This window comes from Bos indicus, chromosome 2, assembly GCF_029378745.1.
Source record: "Bos indicus isolate NIAB-ARS_2022 breed Sahiwal x Tharparkar chromosome 2, NIAB-ARS_B.indTharparkar_mat_pri_1.0, whole genome shotgun sequence".
In the NCBI taxonomy this organism is placed as follows: domain Eukaryota; kingdom Metazoa; phylum Chordata; class Mammalia; order Artiodactyla; family Bovidae; genus Bos; species Bos indicus.
This window is the reverse complement of record NC_091761.1, coordinates 19,025,433-19,046,952: the sequence shown is the minus strand read 5'-3', so window position 1 is coordinate 19,046,952 and position 21,520 is coordinate 19,025,433. Positions and strand designations below refer to the sequence as shown.

The 21,520-nt window shown below is 40.5% G+C and overlaps 1 protein-coding gene across 1 annotated transcript in view; it reads right to left on the bottom strand.

The window, feature by feature from the left end:
• PDE11A (phosphodiesterase 11A) overlaps nucleotides 1–21,520 on the bottom strand; it is a 425,081-nt gene that overhangs the window by 173,108 nt on the left and 230,453 nt on the right. The window contains exons 7-9 of the mRNA XM_070798928.1: nucleotides 19,592–19,667; nucleotides 14,827–14,894; nucleotides 13,785–13,877 (exon numbers count right to left, since the gene is read on the bottom strand). Of these exons, the coding sequence (XP_070655029.1) occupies nucleotides 13,785–13,877; nucleotides 14,827–14,894; nucleotides 19,592–19,667 (237 nt within the window). The remainder of the gene's footprint in view (nucleotides 1–13,784; nucleotides 13,878–14,826; nucleotides 14,895–19,591; nucleotides 19,668–21,520) is intronic.

Sequence of the window (21,520 nt, the reverse complement as noted above, 5' to 3'; positions counted from 1 at the left end):
ATAGAAATTATGAACAAGCCAATTATAAAATCTGAAATCAAACTGTAATAATAATAATAAAAAATCTCCCAAAAAACAAAAGCCCAGGGCCAAAGGGCTTCACATAGGAATTCTATCAAACATTTAGAGAAGAGCTAATGCCTATTTTTCTGAAACTCTTCCAAAAAATTGCAGAGGAAGGAACACTTCCAAACTCATCCTATGAGGCCACAGTCACCCTGATACCAAAAGCAGGCAAAGACAACACACAAAAAGAAAATTACAGGCTGATATCACTGATGAACATAGATGCAAAAATCCTCAACAAAATTCTAGCAAACAGAATTCAGCAATACATTAAAAACTCATACACCATGATCAAGTCTGGTTTACTCCAGGGATGCAAGGATTCTTCAATATATGTAAATCAATCGATGCGATATACCATATTAACAAATTGAAAGATTAAAAACCACATGTTTATCAGAATAGATGCAGAAAAAGCCTTCAACAAAATTCAGCACCCACTTATGGTGAAAACACTTCAAAAAATGAGCATAGAAGGAACCTACCTCAACATAATGAAGGCCATATATGATAAACCCACAGCAAACATTATTCTCAATGGTGAAAAACTAAAAGCATTCCCTCTAAGATCAGGAACAAGACAAAGGGTGTCCACTCTCACCACTATTATTTGACATAGTTTTGGAAGTCCTAACTACAGCAGTTAGAGAAGAAAAAGTAATAAAAGGAATCTAGATCAGAAAAGAAGAAGTAAAACTCTCACTGTTCACAGATGACATGATATATACATAGAAAACCCAAAAAAAGCTATTAGAAAATTACTAGAGCTAATCACTGAATTCAGCAAAGTCACGGGATACAAGGTTGATACACAGAAATCACTTGCATTCCTATACACTAACAATGAAAAATCAGAAAGAGAAATTAAGGAATCAATCCCATTCATCACTGCAACAAAAAAAAATAATAAAATATCTAGGAATAAACCTACCTAAGGAGACAAAAGAACTGTATACAGAAAATTGTAAGACACTGAGGAAAGAAATCAAAGATGACATAAACAGATGGAGAGATATTCCATGTTCCTGGGTAGGAAATGACTATACTACCAAATGCAATCTACAGATTCAATGCAATCCTTATCAAATTACCAATGGCATTTTCCACAAAACTAGAACAAAAAATCACAGTTCATATGGAAACACAAAAGACCTGAAGCCAAGGCAGTCTTGAGAAAGAAGAATGGAGCTGGAGAAATCGACCTTTCTGACTCAGACTATACTACAAAGCTATAGTCATCAAGACTGTATGGTACTGGCACAAAAACAGAAATATAGACCTATTGAACAAGATAGACAGCCCAGAGATAAACCCACACATCTATGGGTACGTTATTTTTGACAAAGGAGGCAAGAATATACAATGGGGCAAAGACAGCCTCTTCAATAAGTGGTGCTGGGAAAACTGGACAGCTACATGCAAAAGAATGAAATTAGAACACTTTCTAATGCCATACACAAAGATAAACTCAAAATGGATTAAAGACCAAAATCTAAGACCAGAAACTGTAAAACTCTTAGAGGAAAACATAGGCAGAACACTCAACTACATAAATCAAAGCAAGATCTTCTATGACCCACCGCCTAGAATAATGGAACTAAAAACAAAAATAAACAAGTGGGACCTAATTAAACTTAAAAGCTTTTGCATAGCAAAAGAAAAGGAAACCACATAGCAAAGGAAACCACAAGATGAAAAGACAAGCAGAATGGGAGAAAATAATAGCAAAGGAAACAACTGACAAAGAATTAATTTCCAAAATATACAAGCAGCTCATACAACTCAATACCAAAAAAAAAACCCCAAAAAACAAATAACCCAATCAAAAAGTGGAAAAAAGACCTAAACAAACATTTCTCCAAAAAAGACATACAGACAACTAACAAACACATGAAAAGATGCTCAACATTGCTCACTATTAGAGAAATACAAATTAAAACTACAGTGCGATACCACCTCACACCAGTCAGAATGGCCATCATCAAAAAGTCTACAATGAATGCTGGGAGAGGGTGTGGAGAAAAGGAACTCTCTTGCATTGCTGGTGGTAATGTAAATGGATACAGCTACTGTGGAAGATGGTACGGAGATTCCCTAAAAAACTAGGAATAAAACCACCATATGACCCAGCAAAAAACTCCTAGGTGTATACCCTGAGGAAACCAAAATTGAAAAAGACACATGCACCCCAGTGTTCACTGCAGCACTAATTACAATAGCCAGGACTTGGAAGCAACCTAGACGTCCATTGACAGATGAATGGATAAAGAAGCTGCGGTACATATTTACAATGGAATATTACTCAGCCATAAAAAGGAACCCATCTGAGTCAGTTCTAACGAGGTAGATGAACCTAGAACCTACTATACAGAGTGAAGTAAGTCAGAAAGAGAAATATAAATATCATATACTGACCCATATATATGGAATCTAGAAAGATGGTACTGATGAATTTATTTGCAGGGCACCAGTGGAGAAACAGACATAGAGAACAGACCTATGGACACGGGGGGAGGGGAGGAGGGAGAGGGAGAGATGCATGGAGAGAGTGACATGGAAACTTACGATACCATATGTAGAATAGATAGCCAACAGGAACTTGCTGTATGACTCAGGGAACTCAAACAGGGGCTCTGTGACAATCTCTGGGATGGGGAGGGAGATGGGAGGCAGGGTGAGGAGGGGGGTTTGGGAGAGAGAGGACATGGGAATGCCTATGGCTGATTCTTGCTGATGTTTGACAGAAAACCACAAAATTTTGTAAAGCAATTATCCTTCAATTAATAAAGTGGGGAAAAAAAAAAAGATTTGCCTGTTATTGCAGGAGACACAGGAGACAAAATTTCGATCCTTGGGGCTGGAAGATCCCCTGGAGAAGGGCATGGCAAGCCACTCCAGTATTCTTGCCTGGAGAATTCCATGGACAGAGGAGAGTGGCAGGCTACAGTCTATGGGGTCACAAAGAGTCGCACATGGCTGAGCATACATGCACGATCATAAACTTACATTAATGAACCAACTCAATAAGACCCTGGAATTTTCAGAGAGAACAGCTTCCAAATCTTTTTTTTTTTTTTTTTTTTAAGGTAACTTATAATGTGAAAGTGCTGCACTCAATATGCCAGCAAATTTGGAAAACTCAGCAGTAGCCACAGGACTGGAAAAGGTCAGTTTTCATTCCAATCCCAAAGAAAGGCAATGCCAGAGAATGTTCAAGCTACTACACAATTGCACTCATCTTACAGGCTAGCAAAGTAATGCTCAAAATTCTACAAGCGAGGCTTCAACAGTACATGGACCATGAACTTTCAGGTGTTCAAGCTGGATTTAGGAAAGGCAGAGGAACCAGAGATCAAATTGCCAACATCAGTTGGATCATCAAAAAAGCAAGAGAGTTCCAGAAAAACATCTATTTCTGCTTTACTGACTATGCTGAAGCCTTTGACTGTGTGTGTCACAACAAACTGTGGAAAATTCTGAAAGAGATAGGAATACCAGACCACCTTACCTGCCTCCTGTGAAACCTGTATGCAGGTCAGGAAGCAACAGTTAGAACCAGACATGGAACAATGGATTGGTTCAAAATTGGGAAAGGAGTACATCAAGGCAGTATACTGTCACTCTGCTTATTTAACTTATGTGCAGCATACATCATGAGAAATGCCAGGCTGAATGAAGCACAAGCTGGAATCAAGATTGCCGGGAGAAATATCAACAACCTCAGATATGCAGACGACACCACCCTTATGGCAAAAGCAAAGAGGAACTAAAGAGCCTCTTGATGAAGGTGAAAGAGGAGAGTGAAAAAGCTGGCTTAAAACTAAACATTCAAAAATTAAGATCATGGCATCTGGTCCCATCACTTCATGGCGAATAGATGGGGAAATGGTGAGAGACTTGATTTTGGGGGGCTCAAAAACCACTGCAGATGGTGACTCCAGCCATGAAATTAAAAGACACTTGCTTCTTGGAGGAAAAGCTATGACAAACCTAGACAGCATATTAAAAAGCAGAGACATTACTTTGCTGACAAAGGTCCAAATAGTCAAATCTATGGTTTTTCCAGTAGTCATGTATGGATGTGAGAGTTGGACCATAAAGAAGGCTGAGCACTGAAGAACTGATGCTTTTGAACTGTGGTGTTGGAGAAGACTCTTGAGAGTCCCTTCGACTTCAAGGAGATCAAACCAGTCAATCCTAAAGGAACTCAACACCGAATATTCATTGGAAGGACTGATGCTGAAACTAAAGCTCCAATACTTTGGCCACCTGATGCAAAGGCCAACTCATTTGAAAAGACCCTGAAGCCGGGAAAGATTGAAAGCAGGAGGAGAATGGGATGACAGAGGATGAGATGGTTGGATGGCATCACCAATTCAATGGCCATGAGTTTGACAAGTTCTGGGAGATGGTGAAGGACAGGGAAGCCTGGTGTGCTGCAGTCCATGGGGTCGCAAAAAGTCAGACATGACTGAGCCACTGAACAATAAATGGTGTAGTAGTGGCCACAACAGGGAATTAATTAGTACAAAACCATTTGAAGAGAGTAATTTGTGTTTCCTTTTTTCTTTTCTCCAAAAGAAGTGTTTACATAATCCAACATATTGTCAATAAAAAAGAATTTCCAAGTGGGAATAATTCTATTTCTGCTGGTGCATTGCATTTGGCTTTGTAACTGCAAACTTGTATCCACTGTACCTAGAAATAAACAAGGGTCTTTCCAGGGTTGATACTTACCATTTGGGCAGTCATTGGATTGTGGTCTGACAGTAACTTGATCTAGAAAAAACTATTTTGGTAGACAAAATAGGATGTTAAATGAAACTGTTTCTGTCTGAGTTTATAGTTGAGACTAATAGGTAGTACGTTCTAAAGGGAGTGCCAGGCCATCGAGGCCTTTTATGTAGGACTTGGAAAGAAGGTGCCCCAAACTAGCTCTCCTGCCTCCAAGTTGAGGGGCTTGTTTCCCACTCTGCATTGTGTAAAAAAGATAACAGTTTATGAGAGCCCCATATTGAGGAGATGGGCTTCCCTGATGGCTCAGTGGTAAAGAATCCATCTGCCAATGAGATTCGATCCTTGGGTCAGGAAGAGCCCCTGGAGGAAGGCATGGCAACCCACTCCAGTATTCTTGCCTGAAGAATCCCATGGACAGAGGAGCCTGGTGACCTACGGTCCAAAGGGTCGCAAAGAGTCAGACACCACTGAGCAACTGAGTGTGCATATTGAGGATATCTTAGGGTTTCTTGGGAGTTCCTTCCAGAGAATCATTTGGGGGACCTCCTGTGTCTTTCACCTTAGTGTAGTGTGGGAACAGAGACTGGTACCTGATTCACACCTGAAAACTAAAGAAGTTAGTGAGCATAAAGAGAGAGGTGTTTTGAGGAGGACTTGCACGTCAATCTAATGGTTGAAAACATGATTTTCCCCACAGATCAAATGGATCTATGAAAGATATCCAGGTTTAAAAGGACTTTGACCTGAAAGCAACCCAAGTGTTTATCAACAGATGAATGAATGAACACATGTAATAGACACATATAATGGAATATTAATCAGCCTTAAAAAGGAAGAACATTTGGACACGTTTCAACATAGATGACTCTTGAAAATATTATGCTAAGTGAAATAAGCCAGTTGCACATGGACGATTAAGATTTTGCTATATGAGGCACCCTGAGCACAGAAATACATAGATGAAAAGGAGAATGGTGGTTGTCATGGCTCCATGCAAGGAAAAATGAGGAGTTAATGTTTAATGGGCACAGACTTTCACTTTGGGAAGATGAAAAAGTTCTGGCGATGGATGATGGTGATGGTTGCATAACAATGTGAATGTACTTAATGCCACTGAACTGTATAATTAAAAATAGTAAATTTTATGCTGTGTCTATTTTACCACAGTTAAAAATAAAAAAACAAAAATAGGCCTTGACCAAGAGGAATTCCTGGAAGAGTGAGATGATCCCCATGAAGAAGGGTGTGGATGGGCCCCTGGAAGCCAGGGGCTGAGGGGGGATTATAACCAGTCATCAGGAGAGGCACACCCATATCAGGGACTGCCATCAGGAGGTTGCTAGTCCTAAGAGTCCTCTGAAGAATTCATAAAAGCAACTCATGATAAAAAGAGAATGTTGGTGTTTGATACAGAGGGTCCTGAAACCAAATTAGGGCAGCATCTGTCAATTACGGCTTTGCCCTCTCATCCGACCTCCCTGCATCTGTCTTGGGGGAGGAAGTGAACTGAGGAAGAGTAACGAGACTCACTATGACCCTCTCCGTGTCCGACTCAATGGACGCAATGGACGTGAGTTTGAGTAAACTCCGGGAGATGGCGAGGGATAGGGAAACCTATCGTGCTACAGTCCGTGGGGTCGCAAAGAGTCAGACACAACTTAGTGACTGAACAACAAATGACCCTCTCCTGGCCACAGGCTTCTTATCCTAAACACGGGGAAAAGCTCAGGGGCTGTATAACTCCTGAGTATGTCCGAAGAGCCGTAGAATCTACCAGAGTTCACCCTGGAGTAGGGAAGACTGATTTAGCAGAGTAAGTTTAAAGAAAGAGGGGTGAGAAAGAATCAAATGGCATTCTGCTGGCATCTTAGGAGTCTAACATTTTCAATCCCCCAGTTAGAGAGAAATCTCCTCTTGGAGTTTAGGAGATTTCTCATGGAGAAATTCATGGCTGCACACCTTCATTTATTCAATATACTTGTATTGAGTACCATTATATTTATATAAAACATCAAATGGAATAAAAGGTAGCTAAGACATGATCATATGCTTTGATGGACACATGTTCTAACAGAGGAAAACATAGACTCGCCACTAACTGCAATATAGGGCAAAGAGAGGAACATATAACCATGAGATCAGAAGCTTTATACAGAGAAGATTACATGTAAATCAAGCTTTGAATGATGGGACAGTTTTGAGGGGAGATGGCATAACCGGAACAGAATAAAGTGGAGAGGATGTTAGAACAAAAATCAGAGGGCAGAGAAGCAGGTGTTTGATTTGTAGACTATGATGTAGCTGAGTTTTGTAATTAGCACAGAATACTCTGAGAAGAGAAATGAGGGCCAGAGGCAGGAAGACTGTTTGGTTTGTGATTTCCAGGGACCTCAAAGGCCAGAAGTTTGTACTTTGATAGGTAATGGGGGAATAATTTAAGGTTTGTGAGTGGGAGAATGATGCAATCTAAAATATGGTTTAGGAAGAACAAATAGAAGGCTATTACATTTGCTCAGTCAGGAGGCAATGAAGCCTTTAAGTAGGAAGACTGCTGTAGCAATTGGAAAGGAGGAAATGGATGAAAGAGGCTTTTGTGAGGGCTCCTGATTGCATATGCCCTTTTCACACTTCCTGTTTGACCTTCATTCCTTTCCTCTTTTGATCATAAAGGTGTATGCTGCTGCTGGCGCTTAGTTGCTGCAGTCGTGTTTGACTCTGTGTGACCCTATGGACAGCAGCCACCCCCCGCTGCCCCAGGCTCCTCTATCTGTGGGATTCTCTAGGCAGCAGTACTGGAGTGGGTTGCCTTGCCCTCTTTCAGGGGATCTTCCCAACCCAGGGCTCAAACCCCGGATCTCCTGCATTGCAGGCAGATTCTTTATCGCTGAGCCACCAGGGAAGCCCTATGTATATAAAGTGTCCCTAATATCCTGATTTTATATTTCTTGGAAAATTTCTCATCAGTGTTAGATAACTCTTCATTTGCAGTCTCTATGAAAGACACTCCAAAGGACAATTCTTGATGTTCAAAATGAAAAAGTAATATCGTATATCTACAGTTGTGTTGTATTTTCTCTGTATTACCTATATTAGAGGTAAAGTTTTCCCACTTTAGGATCCTTACTGTCAGAAAATGTAAACACACGTCAGTACATTTCTTGTGAAATTTCTGCTGCTCATGCAAAATGGAAATCAAGATCATAGAAGTAAAGTTATTAAACATGATGGGAAATTCCTTTTTGTTCTGTTATTCAGCTTTAAGAGCATCTCTGTTTTCTAAAAGCCTCAGTATTAATTTCATATATTTAGGAACAAAAGAACTTAACAATAGAAATACATAACTAAATTATGAACAATTAAGGAAAGCAATCAGAAAAGTAATTAATTTATAATTTACCTGTTTATAAAGTTTATAAACAAAGTTTCTAATTCACCTGTTAAGCAAAATCCAGATAAAGTGTTAGTCACTTCATTTTTAAAGGCCAGAAAAATAGAAAATATTTTGTATGTTTATAGTTCTATTTTTCACCATTTGTGAAGTAAGCTAAAATGAGCTGAAATTGTCAGCATGGCACATCTTTTGGGAGAGGCTTTGCCCTTGGACATGTGCAACTTTTGATGACTTACATGCTGTTTTAGTCATGGGGAATTCTGTCAAGGAATCAGGAAATGACTGACCTGTTTTCAGCTCACACTTCAAGCTGGAAATGATCTTTGTAATAAAAGAGGCAAAAATTACAGCTCTTGCCCAGCCCCTCAGGCAGCAGTTCTACAGCAAATCTTGGGCTGAGCAGACTCAGAACTCGGCACCGATTAGGGAGAGTGAGTGGGTAATAGAATAGCTAACTGTAACTAAAGGTTCTCTCTGAACACCTCCCTGTGTTATTTAACTGAGAGCAAGTGAGAGGGCGTGCAGGCCAGGGGCACGGAACCAATGCACTGCTATCCTTGTATCATCTCCCCTAGGACCTGGGCTCACCACTCTCCTTATCCTATCATGGCCAAGCAAATGTTCCCCACTCAAATCAGGACCATTCTTCTGGTGTTTCTCACATTTGCTTATTTTCTCCAGCTTTTATCCTACTCGATTTAACTGTCAAAGCAACTTTCTTAGCATATCCATTTAACATATGAAAAAAACTAAGACTGAGAGGGTTAGTAGCTTGTCCAAGATCAACAGCTACTAAATCAGGATTCAATCCTAACCAGACTAATGCCAAAGGCTTTAAATCTTCTCCCTGCACTGCCTTTCACTGGGATAAAGCCCGAAGCTGCCTTCTACAGGGGAAAATGGATGGCAGTGGGGGCCCTGTCTTAAAAGTGTACCTCTAAGAGAAGGTACGGAGAAGGCAATGGCACCCCACTCTAGTAATTTGGCCTAGAAAATCCCATGGACAGAGGAGCCTGGTAGGCTGCAGTCCATGGGGTCGCTAGAGTCGGACAGGACTGAGTGACTTCACTTTCACTTTTCACTTTCATGCAATGGAGAAGGAAATGGCACCCCACTCCAGTACTCTTTCCTGGAAAATCCCATGGATGGAGGAGCCTGGAAGGCTGCAGTCCATGGGGTCGCTGAGGGTCGGACACGACTGAGTGACTTCACTTTCACTTTTCACTTCCATGCATTGGAGAAGGAAATGGCACCCCACTGCAGTGTTCTTGCCTGGAGAATCCCAGGGATGGGGGAGCCTGGTAGGCTGCCGTCTATGGGGTCGCACAGAGTCAGACACGACTGAAGTGACTCACCAGCAGCAGCAGCAGCAGCAGCAGCAGCAGCAGTGAGCTCTGAACATTTCTGGGAGCACCTGTGAGGATTAGCCTTTCCAGAGAACTTATTTGGAGAAGGTTTACTTCCTGAGGATGTACCGAAACGGTATTTTTATTTAAAGTGCCTGGGGAAAGACTTTTTGAAAGGAAGAAGAGAACGTTGTTCCTTCTCTCCAGTCTTAAGGGCAGTGGGAAGGCGTGTGTTCACAGTCCTCTCCAGGCCAGGAGCTCCGGCGCCTCCCGCTGGGGAGAGACAGGTTAGGGGGTGGGAGGTGCGGTAGGGGTGGGGATACTGTCACTGGGGGCTGCGGCCTAGATTACTTCCTTCCACTCTCATTACCAACTGAAAAAAAAAGACACTGTAGTAAGATCAGGGGAAGGAGAAAGCCACACTTAGACATAGATCTTGAGACAAGAATAAAAACTGGAGAGAATAAGCAAATATGAGACAGCACAGAGGAACCTGTCCTGATCCAAGTGGGGAAGCTTTGCTTGGCCACGATGGGGTAAGGGGAGTGGAGGAGCCCAGGTCCTGTCCTGGGGGAGACGATACAAGGAGAGCACTGCTGTTCTGTCCCCAGCAGGGTTCTGTCCTCCTGGCTTACACGGCCTCTCGCTTGCTCTCATGTTCTCCCTCTCTCTTTCACTCTTCCCTGTTAATGTTATTATTGTTTTTGTTGTGCTAAGTTTTCTTGCAAAGTACCTTACATCCCTCATTGAACTACGCTGACTTAAGTACATAGATATAGATACGTAATTCTATTAAATATTTATGTGAATATTACACTATTCATCTTCATGTATAACATTTATAAATACATAATTTTAAACTACAGATCCATTCAGAAGCTAATGTATATTATAGCATATGTAGATCTCATTCCACAGTTTGCGTTTAGTTGCTCTCAAACTGTCATACTGTCTTCATAAAGTTCTGAGATAAGAAATCCTTCCAGATATTCTTGCATATGGATTCCTGGGCTAGGGAGGGCGGTGGATACCCCTTGATTATTACAGAGTTTAGTGACTGGTGGGGTAGGGGTTGAGTGGAGGTAAAGGGATAAAACCAAGATGGCAACAGCAGAATTCTGACTGGGAATGTTATTTCTGACGTTGGCACAAATAAAGCACAAGGAGCATACAAGTCCATACAAATAAATCAGCCTCTAAAAGGTGAGATTGTTACAAGGCTCGGAGTTGGGCTGAAAATTTGGGAGTGTCAGGAGTAATTTTTGTGTCTAAGGACAAGAGGTATCTGAGTCACGCAAACAAGAGGGTGCTGACTATGAACTCAAATCATCAATTATTGGGTAAGGAGACTATGATATTAGCACTTTCTAGGTAATGGGAATTGTGGGGTTTCCTAGGTCGGGTAGGTAGATAATTAAGTGGTACCAGTGAAAACGAAGAAAGTCAGATAGATCTTTTTCCTCCAGGACCTTTGTCACCCCAAAATGTGCGGTTTCCTGTCAGTCTGGATGTTCCTGTTTTTCTTTGTCTGCCCACAGATCCCTGTTGTTCACAAGATGTATGGCTTCCTTCCATTTGGCCCACGCCCCCCTTTCTCTGTTCATATCTAGCAACTTGCCTGTTCTAACAATATTACATCACTTTTATGTGGAATCGTTTAAAAATGATACAAATGAACTTATTTACAAAACAGAAATAGACTCACAGATATAGAAAACAAACTTAGGACTACTAAAGGGGAAAGGCTGGGGGTGGAATAGAGACACACCACCATATATATCACATAGATAAAGAACAAGGCCCTACTGCATGGCGCAAGGAACTATATTCAACAAGTTATGATAGCCTATAATGGAAAAGAATCTGAAAAAGATGATCTAAATAACTGAATCATTTTGCTGTATACCAGAAACTAACACAGCATTATATATCAACTAGATCTCAATTTTTTAAAAAGCAGTGGAACCAGTGAGAATGCTGACTTTCATTGGTAAATGGCCATTCATGCTTCAATCCAGTTATCTGAGCCCTCTTCAGTAGCCACTAGGAGGTTGGCAAGGAGTGAGAGCATGAGAGGTTCTGTGTGTGTGAGAGAGAGAGAGAATTCTATCATAGCAATATGAAGTAGGGTTTAAGTGGGGCTAATTTATAGTGAGTTCTTTTTATCGTTTCAGAAATTCTGAAACAATGGATGAAGTAACTCTCTAGAGATCTGAATTCAATGAGAGTGAAGGAGGCATGACTCAACATTTGCTGTTCCAAATTCCTGTCTTTTGCTCTTTCTTCCAATTCATGATAATTTCTCAGTAATAAAAACACAATTATAAGTAATAAAGTGACTGTTGTTATTGCCATAATTTATTGACCACATCCTAAAATCTTCACATGTATCATCTCATTTAATTCTCACCATTGGGGCAGGTGACAGAGCCAGCATTTAAAAACAGGTCTGCACACAGACCTTAATGTTCTACTAGTGATTCTTATTCGCTGGCTGCATGTTTAAAGCTCACCTGTATATTAACTCAACCTGTAGATATTTGTGTTTATTGCTTACTGGAGAGATGTTACATATAAACAAAGCAGGACTATCTCAGAGGGAGAGCAAAAAATCCCTTCCTTCCATTCTTTCCTCCCTCCTTCTTTTTCCCCTTCATCTATTCATCCAAAACCATTCAATAAATACCAAAGTACCCTGCTAGACTCTGGGAATATGGTTGCAAAAAAAAAAAAAAAAGACACAGATCCTTGTTGCTTCCAGACGTCATGGTCTGGTTAGGAAGGGAAAGTATATAGATGGTTATGCTAAGCTTAGTGTTCGACTCTTTGCGACCCCATGGACTGCAGCCTGCCAGGCTCCTCTGTCCATGGGGATTCTCTAGGCAAGAATACTGGAGTGGGTAGCCTATCGCTTCTCCAGGGGATCTTCCTGACCCAGGTATTGACCTGGGGGTCTCCTGCTTTACCAGCTGAGATACTAGGGAAGCCCCACATAGACGGTTGGCTGTTAATTTTAAGTCTTCTAAACCTTAAACCAGAATTCTGCAGGTATCACTCACTCGCCTATTTACCTTCTTCCTCGGTTTTCTCTTCCTAACAATGTCTCACTTGATACACGGAGTATTTTGAAGATTGTACATGTCCTATATCATACTGTACCGTATAATATTACTGGACATTGACATTTTATCTGCTCTACTTATCTCATGTGGGTGAGTCGCTCAGTCATGTCTGACTCTTGCGACCCCAGGATTGTAGCCCACCAGTCTCCTCTGTTCATGGAATTCTCCAGGAAAGAATTTTGGAGTGGGTGGCCATTTCCTTTTCCAGGGGATCTGCCCAACCTAGAGATTGACTCTGGGTCTCCTACATTGCAAGCATATTCTTTACTATACGAGCCACCAGAGAAGCCAAACTTATTTTATAGATATAAATAAAATCTTTGCTAATAGAAGTTGGAAAAAAATAGGTATTGGGTCTAAACAAGCTGGGATTCAGGGGAGACTAGAGCTATACTTTTAGAACTTGGTGGGTCTGAGGCGAGATGGAATACAGGCCCGGGAAACAGGGCCGAGTTCTCAGCGGGATGCTCGTGTCTGTGGTGGGGAAGGGTGGGGGGCTTGCAAGGTGACAAGATCAGTTTCCCCCATCCGCATCACACATTATCACAGTGGAGTTTTTTTTACAGTAATAAAAGTTGTGAATTCCCAGATTATCTATATATATTCAAAATACATTCATAATATATTTTAAATCCTGACAAATAAATTTTGGATCATCCCTTTTAACAAACCTAAAATTTTAAATCTGTACTTATAATAACCATACACAGGTGGTGCAATGGTAAAGAGTAGGTAAAAAGTAGGAAATGGCAATGAACTGCAGTATTCTTACCTGGAAAATTCCACGGACAGAGGAGCCTGGCGAGCTACAGTCTATGGGGTCACCGAGAGTCAGACACAACTGAGCACTCATGCATTATACAACATATATGGCTGGGCTGCAGGGGATCTGTGATTATCCCTGAATTATAATCCTTGAAAGTATATGTAAAACTACGTGCACATGTATATTTTTCTAGAGAGGGTCTATAGCTTTCATCAAATTCAAATCCTTGACACTAAAATTTGACCCCATAAATAAATAATTAAAACTTGAAAAGCTAAACTCCATAACAAGGACTTTTTCCCCCTCAAAGATTAGAGCTTTTAGCATAAGTTCTGACATAAATATATTGCACTTACATCAAGAGCCACGGACTGCTTGGCCCATGACTTCTTCACTTGATCGTACATAATTGTATTGTTGATGCCAAGGCCACAAAAGATGACAAAAGCCTAGGAAAGAGAGAGTTCACTAATTAAAAATTGCAATAACTCATTGGCATAATCTAATATAAAAGCAGACAGGCATCAGGAATGGGCCTGAAAATGTAATTTTATTGTACACAGAGGTAGGCCTTAGGGAAATATGTACATTAAAATTCTTAATTACTATTGTCATGTAACAGCTTTATCGCTCACACTGCACAAGAGAAAAATTATTAATTTAATGTTATTGTGAAGAAATAACTTTATACATTTAGAAACATATAGTCCATTTAAATGTGTTCTTACTTTATTTAGGTTGTGAACTGATTTTAGTCATTTTATTCCATTTAATCAAAAGCAATCTCTTTCAAAAGCTAGGGTATAAAAGAGTTTGGTAAAGAAACCAAGTGACTGTATCCGTAAGGTAAATGTTAAGGGGACGCAGGATTCAGATTTTGAGCCAGTTAGTAAAGAAGCTCCGACGTACTCTCAGCTAGAGAAAAATAATCATGGGGTTTTCATTTTGGCTACTGGTGCAAAGTCTACTAGGAAGCCTGTTCAAGGCTAACCTCTCCAGCTGAGGGCAGACAGGAGTAAATACATGGAAGGTTGGAGACAGAAGAGAGGGGATGGCAGCGCCCCTGGCAGAGCTGGCTAGAGGCCTCAAGGCTGAATGCACACGAACAAGAAAAAGATAAGGCGATTTACACTTGAGAGAAGAAGGCAGTTCAATCCCATAAAAAACAATCAATTAGGATTAAAAAAAAAAAACTGATTCATGAAAAACAGAATCAAATCTTACCTAAACACTGATACATTCTTTAAATCTTCATTTAAATTTCATCATGCTGTCAAAGTATAATGATTAAAAGTTGTCAATTAATAACTATTTATCCTTCCTAATGTGAGCAAGCTGTAACCAGGAGACTACTACTGACTCAGCTATAACCCCTGGTTCAGACATTTATTTTCTTACCTCGAAAAGTCGTTGATCGGCATCATCGAAAGGTTTCCCATCGAGTCTATTTAACACTTGAGCCACTCCTGTGAGAAGAGGTTGGGAGATGTGGTCATTTTTGACACTGGATATCCTGTTCCTACAGCACAAGTAAAATGACTCTAGCCTCCTTTAAGTGCAGACACTCAGCTTAACCCCAGGTTGCTCTAACACCTGCTGCCTGTGTGAGAGCAGATGTGAGGCGTATAGGGATGCAGCCCATTTTCCAGCTCTGATATCCAGACCAGGTCTCAGGTATTAACCAGATTCCCCAAAAATGGTTTTCAAGATGACTGTGTACAATAATTGATATATCATGGTGCACACGTATATACAGTTACATACATATATATATATATATATACACGCATGTGTGTGTGTGTGCTCAGTTGTGTCTGACTCATTGTGACCCCATGGACTGTAGCCTGCCAGACTCCTTTGTCTGTGGAATTTTCCAAGCAAGAATACTGGAGTGAGTTGCCATTTCCTTCTCCAGGGGACCTTCCTGACCCAGGGATCAAACCAACATCTCTTGCGCCTTCTGCACTGGCAGGAAGATTCTTCACCACTGTACCTCCTGGGAAGCCATATATAATTATATAAATTAAATTGAACAAATTAAAAATATTTATATATAATTAAAATGTTTTCAATTCTCTGAAGCTTAGTGCTTAAATGAGGCAGCATGGCATAGTGATTAAGAACATAGGCTCTGGAGTTAAACATCCTTGGTTTGAATTTCAATTCCATTGTTAGTAGTGTTACTGTGAGCACATTACTTAACACTGAATTTGTTCATTTGTAAAATGAGGATAAAATGTTAACTGTCTCAGTGGGTTATAAAGATTAAACAAGATAACATTTGAATAATGTTTGTAAAGCATATTGGTCCACATGGAGAGAACATTCAAGAAATGTTAAGAATTATGATACAGTTAACCTTCAAAGGAAGGCTAGTTTTGTTGCCTGCTACCAATGGGGCTAAACTAGTTTTACAAAATTTAACTTATGTGGGTCTTCTTTCCAAAGTTCATGTCCAGCATTATACTACATGTTTTGGGCATGACCCAGGGATCATGGCACTATCAAAGCACACAAGTTTAACTAGAAAAATTCAACAATCTTGAAAACATTCCCTTGTGTCCCTATATACACTAAATATACAACACAAGAGAACACTCTACACATGGACATCACCAGATGGTTGACACTGAAATCAGATTGATTATATTCTTTGCAGATGGAGAAGCTCTATACAGTCAGCAAAAATAAGACCGGGAGCTAACTGTGGCTCAGATCATGAACTCCTTATTGCCAAATTCAGACTGAAATTGAAGAAAGTGGAGAAAACAACTAGACCATTCAGGTATGACCTAAATCAAACAGTGGAAGTGAGAAATAGATTTAAGGGATTAGATCTGACAGACAGACTGCCTGATGAACTATGGACAGAGGTTCGTGACACTGTACAGGAGACAGGGATCAAGACCATCCCCAAGAAAAAGAAATCAAAAAAAGCAAAATGGCTGTCTGAGGAGGCCTTACAAATAGCTGTGAAAAGAAGGGAAGTGAAAAGCAAAGGAGAAAAGAAAAGACATACCCATCCGAATGCAGAATTCCAAAGAATAGCAAGAAGAGATAAGAAAGCCTTCCTCAGTGATCAATGCAAAGAAATAGAGGAAAACAACAGAATGGGAAACACTAGAGATCTCTTCAAGAAAATTAGAGATACCAAGGGAATATTTCATGCAAAGATGGGCTCAATAAAGGACAGAAATGGTAGGGATGTAACAGAAGCAGAAGATATTAAGAAGAGGTGGCAAGAATACACAGAAGAACTGTACAAAAAAGATCTTCATGACCCAGATAATCACGATGGTGTTATCACTCACCTAGAGTCAGACATCCTGGAATGTGAAGTCAAGTGGGCCTTAGAAAGCATCACTATGAACAAAGCTAGTGGAGGTGATGGAATTCCAGTTGAGCTATTCAAAATCCTGAAAGATGATGCTGTGAAAGTGCTGCACTCAATATGCCAGCAAATTTGGAAAACTCAGCAGTGGCCACAGGACTGGCAAAGGTCAGTTTTCATTCCAATCCCAAAGAAGGGCAATGCCAAAGAATGCTCAAACTACCGCACAATTGCACTCATCTCACACGCTAGTAAAGTAATGCTCAAAATTCTCCAAGCCAGGCTTCAGCAATACGTGAACCGTGAACTTCCAGATGTTCAAGCTGGTTTTAGAAAAGGCAGAGGAACCAGAGATCAAATTGCCAACATCCTCTGGATCATCAAAAAAGCAAGAAAGTTCCAGAAAAACACCTATTTCTGCTTTACTGACTATGCCAAAGCCTTTGACTGTGTGGATCACAATAAACTGTGGAAAATTCTTCAAGAGAAGGGAATACCAGACCAGCTGACCTGCCTCTTGAGAAATCTGTATGCAGGTCAGGAAGCAACAGTTAGAACTGGACCTGGAACAACAGACTGGTTCCAAATAGGAAAAGGAGTACGTAGAGGCTGTATATCACCACCCTGCTTATTTAACTTATATGCAGAGTGAGAAACGCTGGGCTGGAGGGAGCACAAGCTGGAATCAGGATTGCCAGGATAAATATCAATAACCTCAGATATGCAGACGATATCACCCTTATGGCAGAAAGTGAAGAAGAACTAAAGAGCCTCTTGATGAAGTTGAAAGAGGAGAGTGAAAAAGTTGGCTTAAAGCTCAACATTCAGAAAACGAAGATCATGGCATGTGGTCTCATCACTTCATGGCAAATATATGGGGAAACAGTAGAAACAGTGGCTGATTTTATTTTTCTGGGCTCCAAAATCACTGCAGATGATGATTGCAGCCATGAAATTAAAAGACACTTACTCCTTGGAAGGAAAGTTAGTACCAACCTAGACAACATATTAAAAAGTAGAGACATTATTTTGTCAACAAAGGTCCGTCTTGTTAAGGCTATGGTTTTTCCAGTGGTCATGTATGGATGTGAGAGTTGGACTATAAAGAAAGCTGAGCACTGAAGAACTGGTGCTTTTGAACTGTGGCGTTGGAGAAGACTCTTGAGAGTCCCTTGGACTGCAAGAAGATCCAACCAGTCCATCCTAAAGGAGATCAGTCCTGGTGTTCATTGGAAGGATTGATGTTGAAGCTGAAACTCCAATACTTTTGCCACCTGATGTGAAGAGCTGACTCATTTGAAAAGGCCCTGATGCTGGGAAGGATTGAGGGCAGGAGCAGGAGGGGATGACAGAGGATGAGATGGTTGGATGGCAACACCGACTCAATGGACATGGGTTTGGATGGACTCTGGGAATTGGTGATGGACAGGGAGGCCTGGCGTGCTGCGGTTCATGGGGTCAAAAGAGTCAGACACGACTGAGCGACTGAACTGAACTGAACTGATATTCTAAAGGCTTTTGTTTTTTAAAAACACCTAACTTCTCATTAGGGAGCTATGTCATCATATGGTAGAAGACATGTAAAATAAAATACAAAGCTTTTAGTGTGTTATAGGCAAACTACAATCTTAGTTGTGAAAGAAAATAGATGTTTACACTTAGGAATGAAATGTAAGACTGCATGTGAGATTGCCATTGGACATGTACAGATAATGCAGGCTGTTTCTCATGGACTTTCTCTTCTCATTAAACTTAAATATATTTTGGGACTTCCCAAGGTGGTCCAGTGGTTAGGATTCCATGCTTCCACTGCAGAGGAAGGGGTTCCCTCACACGGGAACTGAGATCCAGCATGCTCCAGCACAGCCAAAACAAACAAGCAAACAAACATATTTAAAACTTGACACATGATGTAATTTAAGGCTTTGTACTAGAGATTCAATTTCTCAAATCTTAGAATCTTCTTTATGTTCAAAAATGCTAATATTTTCTGCAAATTAAGAAAACTGATGAAAAAATTCTCTTGGAATTCAAGTGTTAATATTTATAGAAAATTAAATCCTTTGGTAAGTCCACTATCTTAGAATTTAACAGGCAGCCTTAGGGTGAAACAAAGAGACAAATTTATATTAGTTTCCAAATGTATTAGTTACCTTATGTCTGTTAGAAGAAAGATATATTTTCACTATGTTTGAACAACTACTGTCTCCCCACTTCTTGACTTTAACTACTGACCCCTTCTTGCTTAACTTTAGGTTTGAGATTTTCCTGAATGAATGTTTGAGGGAAAGGAAAGGAGCAGGGAGGGAGAGAAAAATTGGAAACAGCTCTGGCCCACAATTGCCATATTCAGGGGAAAGTATAACCTGTTTTGGAACCACCGAGGCAGAAAGACACATTTCAGTCTTTGCATTTATCCCATGTGTGAAAGCATAGATGTAAACATACGTATGTACTAGGATTAGGAGGCCTGAGTTCTATTCGGGACTCTGCTAAGAACTCACTTTGTGACTTTACTCAACTCTTTTCTCTCTCTTTGGGCCTCAATTTCCACAGAGTAAGATAAAAGAGTTCAGTTAGCTGCTTTCTGAAATCCCCATCAACTTCAAAATCATTGGTTCTTATTTAAAGGAATAAATATTTGTGCATTGTCCTGCTTAATGTTGATTTATCAGGAGTCTTCACTTGTGAGATTACACAAGAGTATGAACATAAGTTGATGAGTCCTGGACGTGAAAAGGAGGTACATTTAAAAAGCAGATAGATATACTTTAAAGTAAATTGCATTTTTGTTTTAATATAAGAAGTCTGATAATTTAGGTAATGTCTTACCAATTATTTGGTGGTTGCTATTCCAAATAGGTACGCAGAGAACTGATCTTATGTGAAAACCAGATATCTGGTCAGCCTAGGACATAAGAAAGCAATTAATTAAAATTAAATATCATCTACCCATTTCTGATATATGGCTTACCACCCTTCATAACAGGTGTTTAAAAGTAACTTTTAAAAAGACATAATTTTAATGCATATACTTGCCTGTCTCTTTTCAGTTAAAACATCACAATGTACATCCCAAAGAAACCAAGCCATAGCATTATTTATACTAATGGTGTACCAGAAATAACCTGAACATTACACTGGAGGAAGCTGGTTAAGTAAATCACAGCACAGTGGAATATTGTCCATCTAATCAAAATCATGCTGTAGAAGAATATTTATAAACAGGGAAAATTTTAATATATTAAGTGCTACTAGTTAGGGCTTCCCTGATAGCTCAGTTGGTAAAGAATCCGCCTGCAATGCAGGAAACCCTGGTTCGATCCCTGGGTCAGGAAGATCCCCTGGAGAAGGAAATGGCAACCCACTCCAATACTCTTGTCTGAAAAATCCCATGGACAGAGAAGCCTGGTAGACTACAGTCCATGCGATCACAAAGAGTTGGACATGACTGAGCGACTTTACTTTCTTGGGCTTCCCTGGTGGCTCAGAGGTTAAAGTGTCTGCCACAGGAGACCTGGGTTCGATCCCTGGGTAGGGAAGATCCCCTGGAGAAGGAAATGGCAAGCCACTCCAGTATCCTTGCCTGGAGAATCCCATGGGCAGAGGAGCCTGGTGGGCCACAGTCCATGGGGTTGCATAGAGTTGGACATGACTGAGCAACTTCATTTTCACTTTCACTAGTCTTACTGCCTGTGGGTGTATAAATATATAGTATGCACATTGGAAAATCCTGGTAAAATTATAAGCATAATAGCTCCCCTTGAATTGTTTGTCCATGGAAGTGTTTGTTTCTTTGCTTTTAAAATAGACTTAAATGTTTTTTTTTTAAAAAAACAAATAGGTTCATAACTAATGAGGCCAAATACAGAGTTCCCAAATATCCCCCACCACCACGCATACACAAAGTGACAGCCCTCACTACCAACGTCCCCCACCAGAGTGGTGCATTTGTGCAACGGGTGGACCCACACTGATGCATCATTATTATTCAAATTCCATGGCTTACGTTAGCGTTCACGATCAATGCTGTACATTCTATGGGTCTTAACAACTTTATGATGGCACATATCTACCATTATAGCTTCATACAGTGTAGCTTCACTGCCCTAAAAGTCCTCTGTATGCCACCTACTCATCTACCCATCCCTCTGGCAATCACTGATCCTTTTTCCTTCCAGCTCTATTGAGGTATAATTGACAAAACTGTAACTTATTTAAAGCGTACAACATGATGATTTGATGTATGTATATGCCGTGAAAGAACTCTGCCTATGGGAGGTTTTTTTAACTACTGCTTCTATATTCTAAATTTTAGATAATGAATTACCTGTAATCAAGAGAAAAGGTTATTTTCTAAACAGAGCTAAAGGGGAACAATGGTGTCCAATGGTGCGTAACAGTCAAATAGGATAAGTGCTGAAAATGGGCTACTGGCTTTAGTAACACAGGATCAGTTCAGTTCAGTTCAGTCGCTCAGTCGTGTCCGACTCTTTGCGACCCCATGAATCACAGCACACCAGGCCTCCCTGTCCATCACCAACTCCCAGAGTTCACTCAGACTCATGTCCATTGAGTCAGTGATGCCATCCAGCCATCTCATCCTCTGTTGTCTCCTTTTCCTCCTGCCCCCAATCCCTCCCAGCATCAGGGTCTTTTCCAATGAGTCAACTCTTCGCATGAGGTGGCCAAAGTATTGGAGTTTCAGCCTCAGCATCAGTCCTTCCAATGAACACCCAGGACTGGTCTCCTTTAGGATGG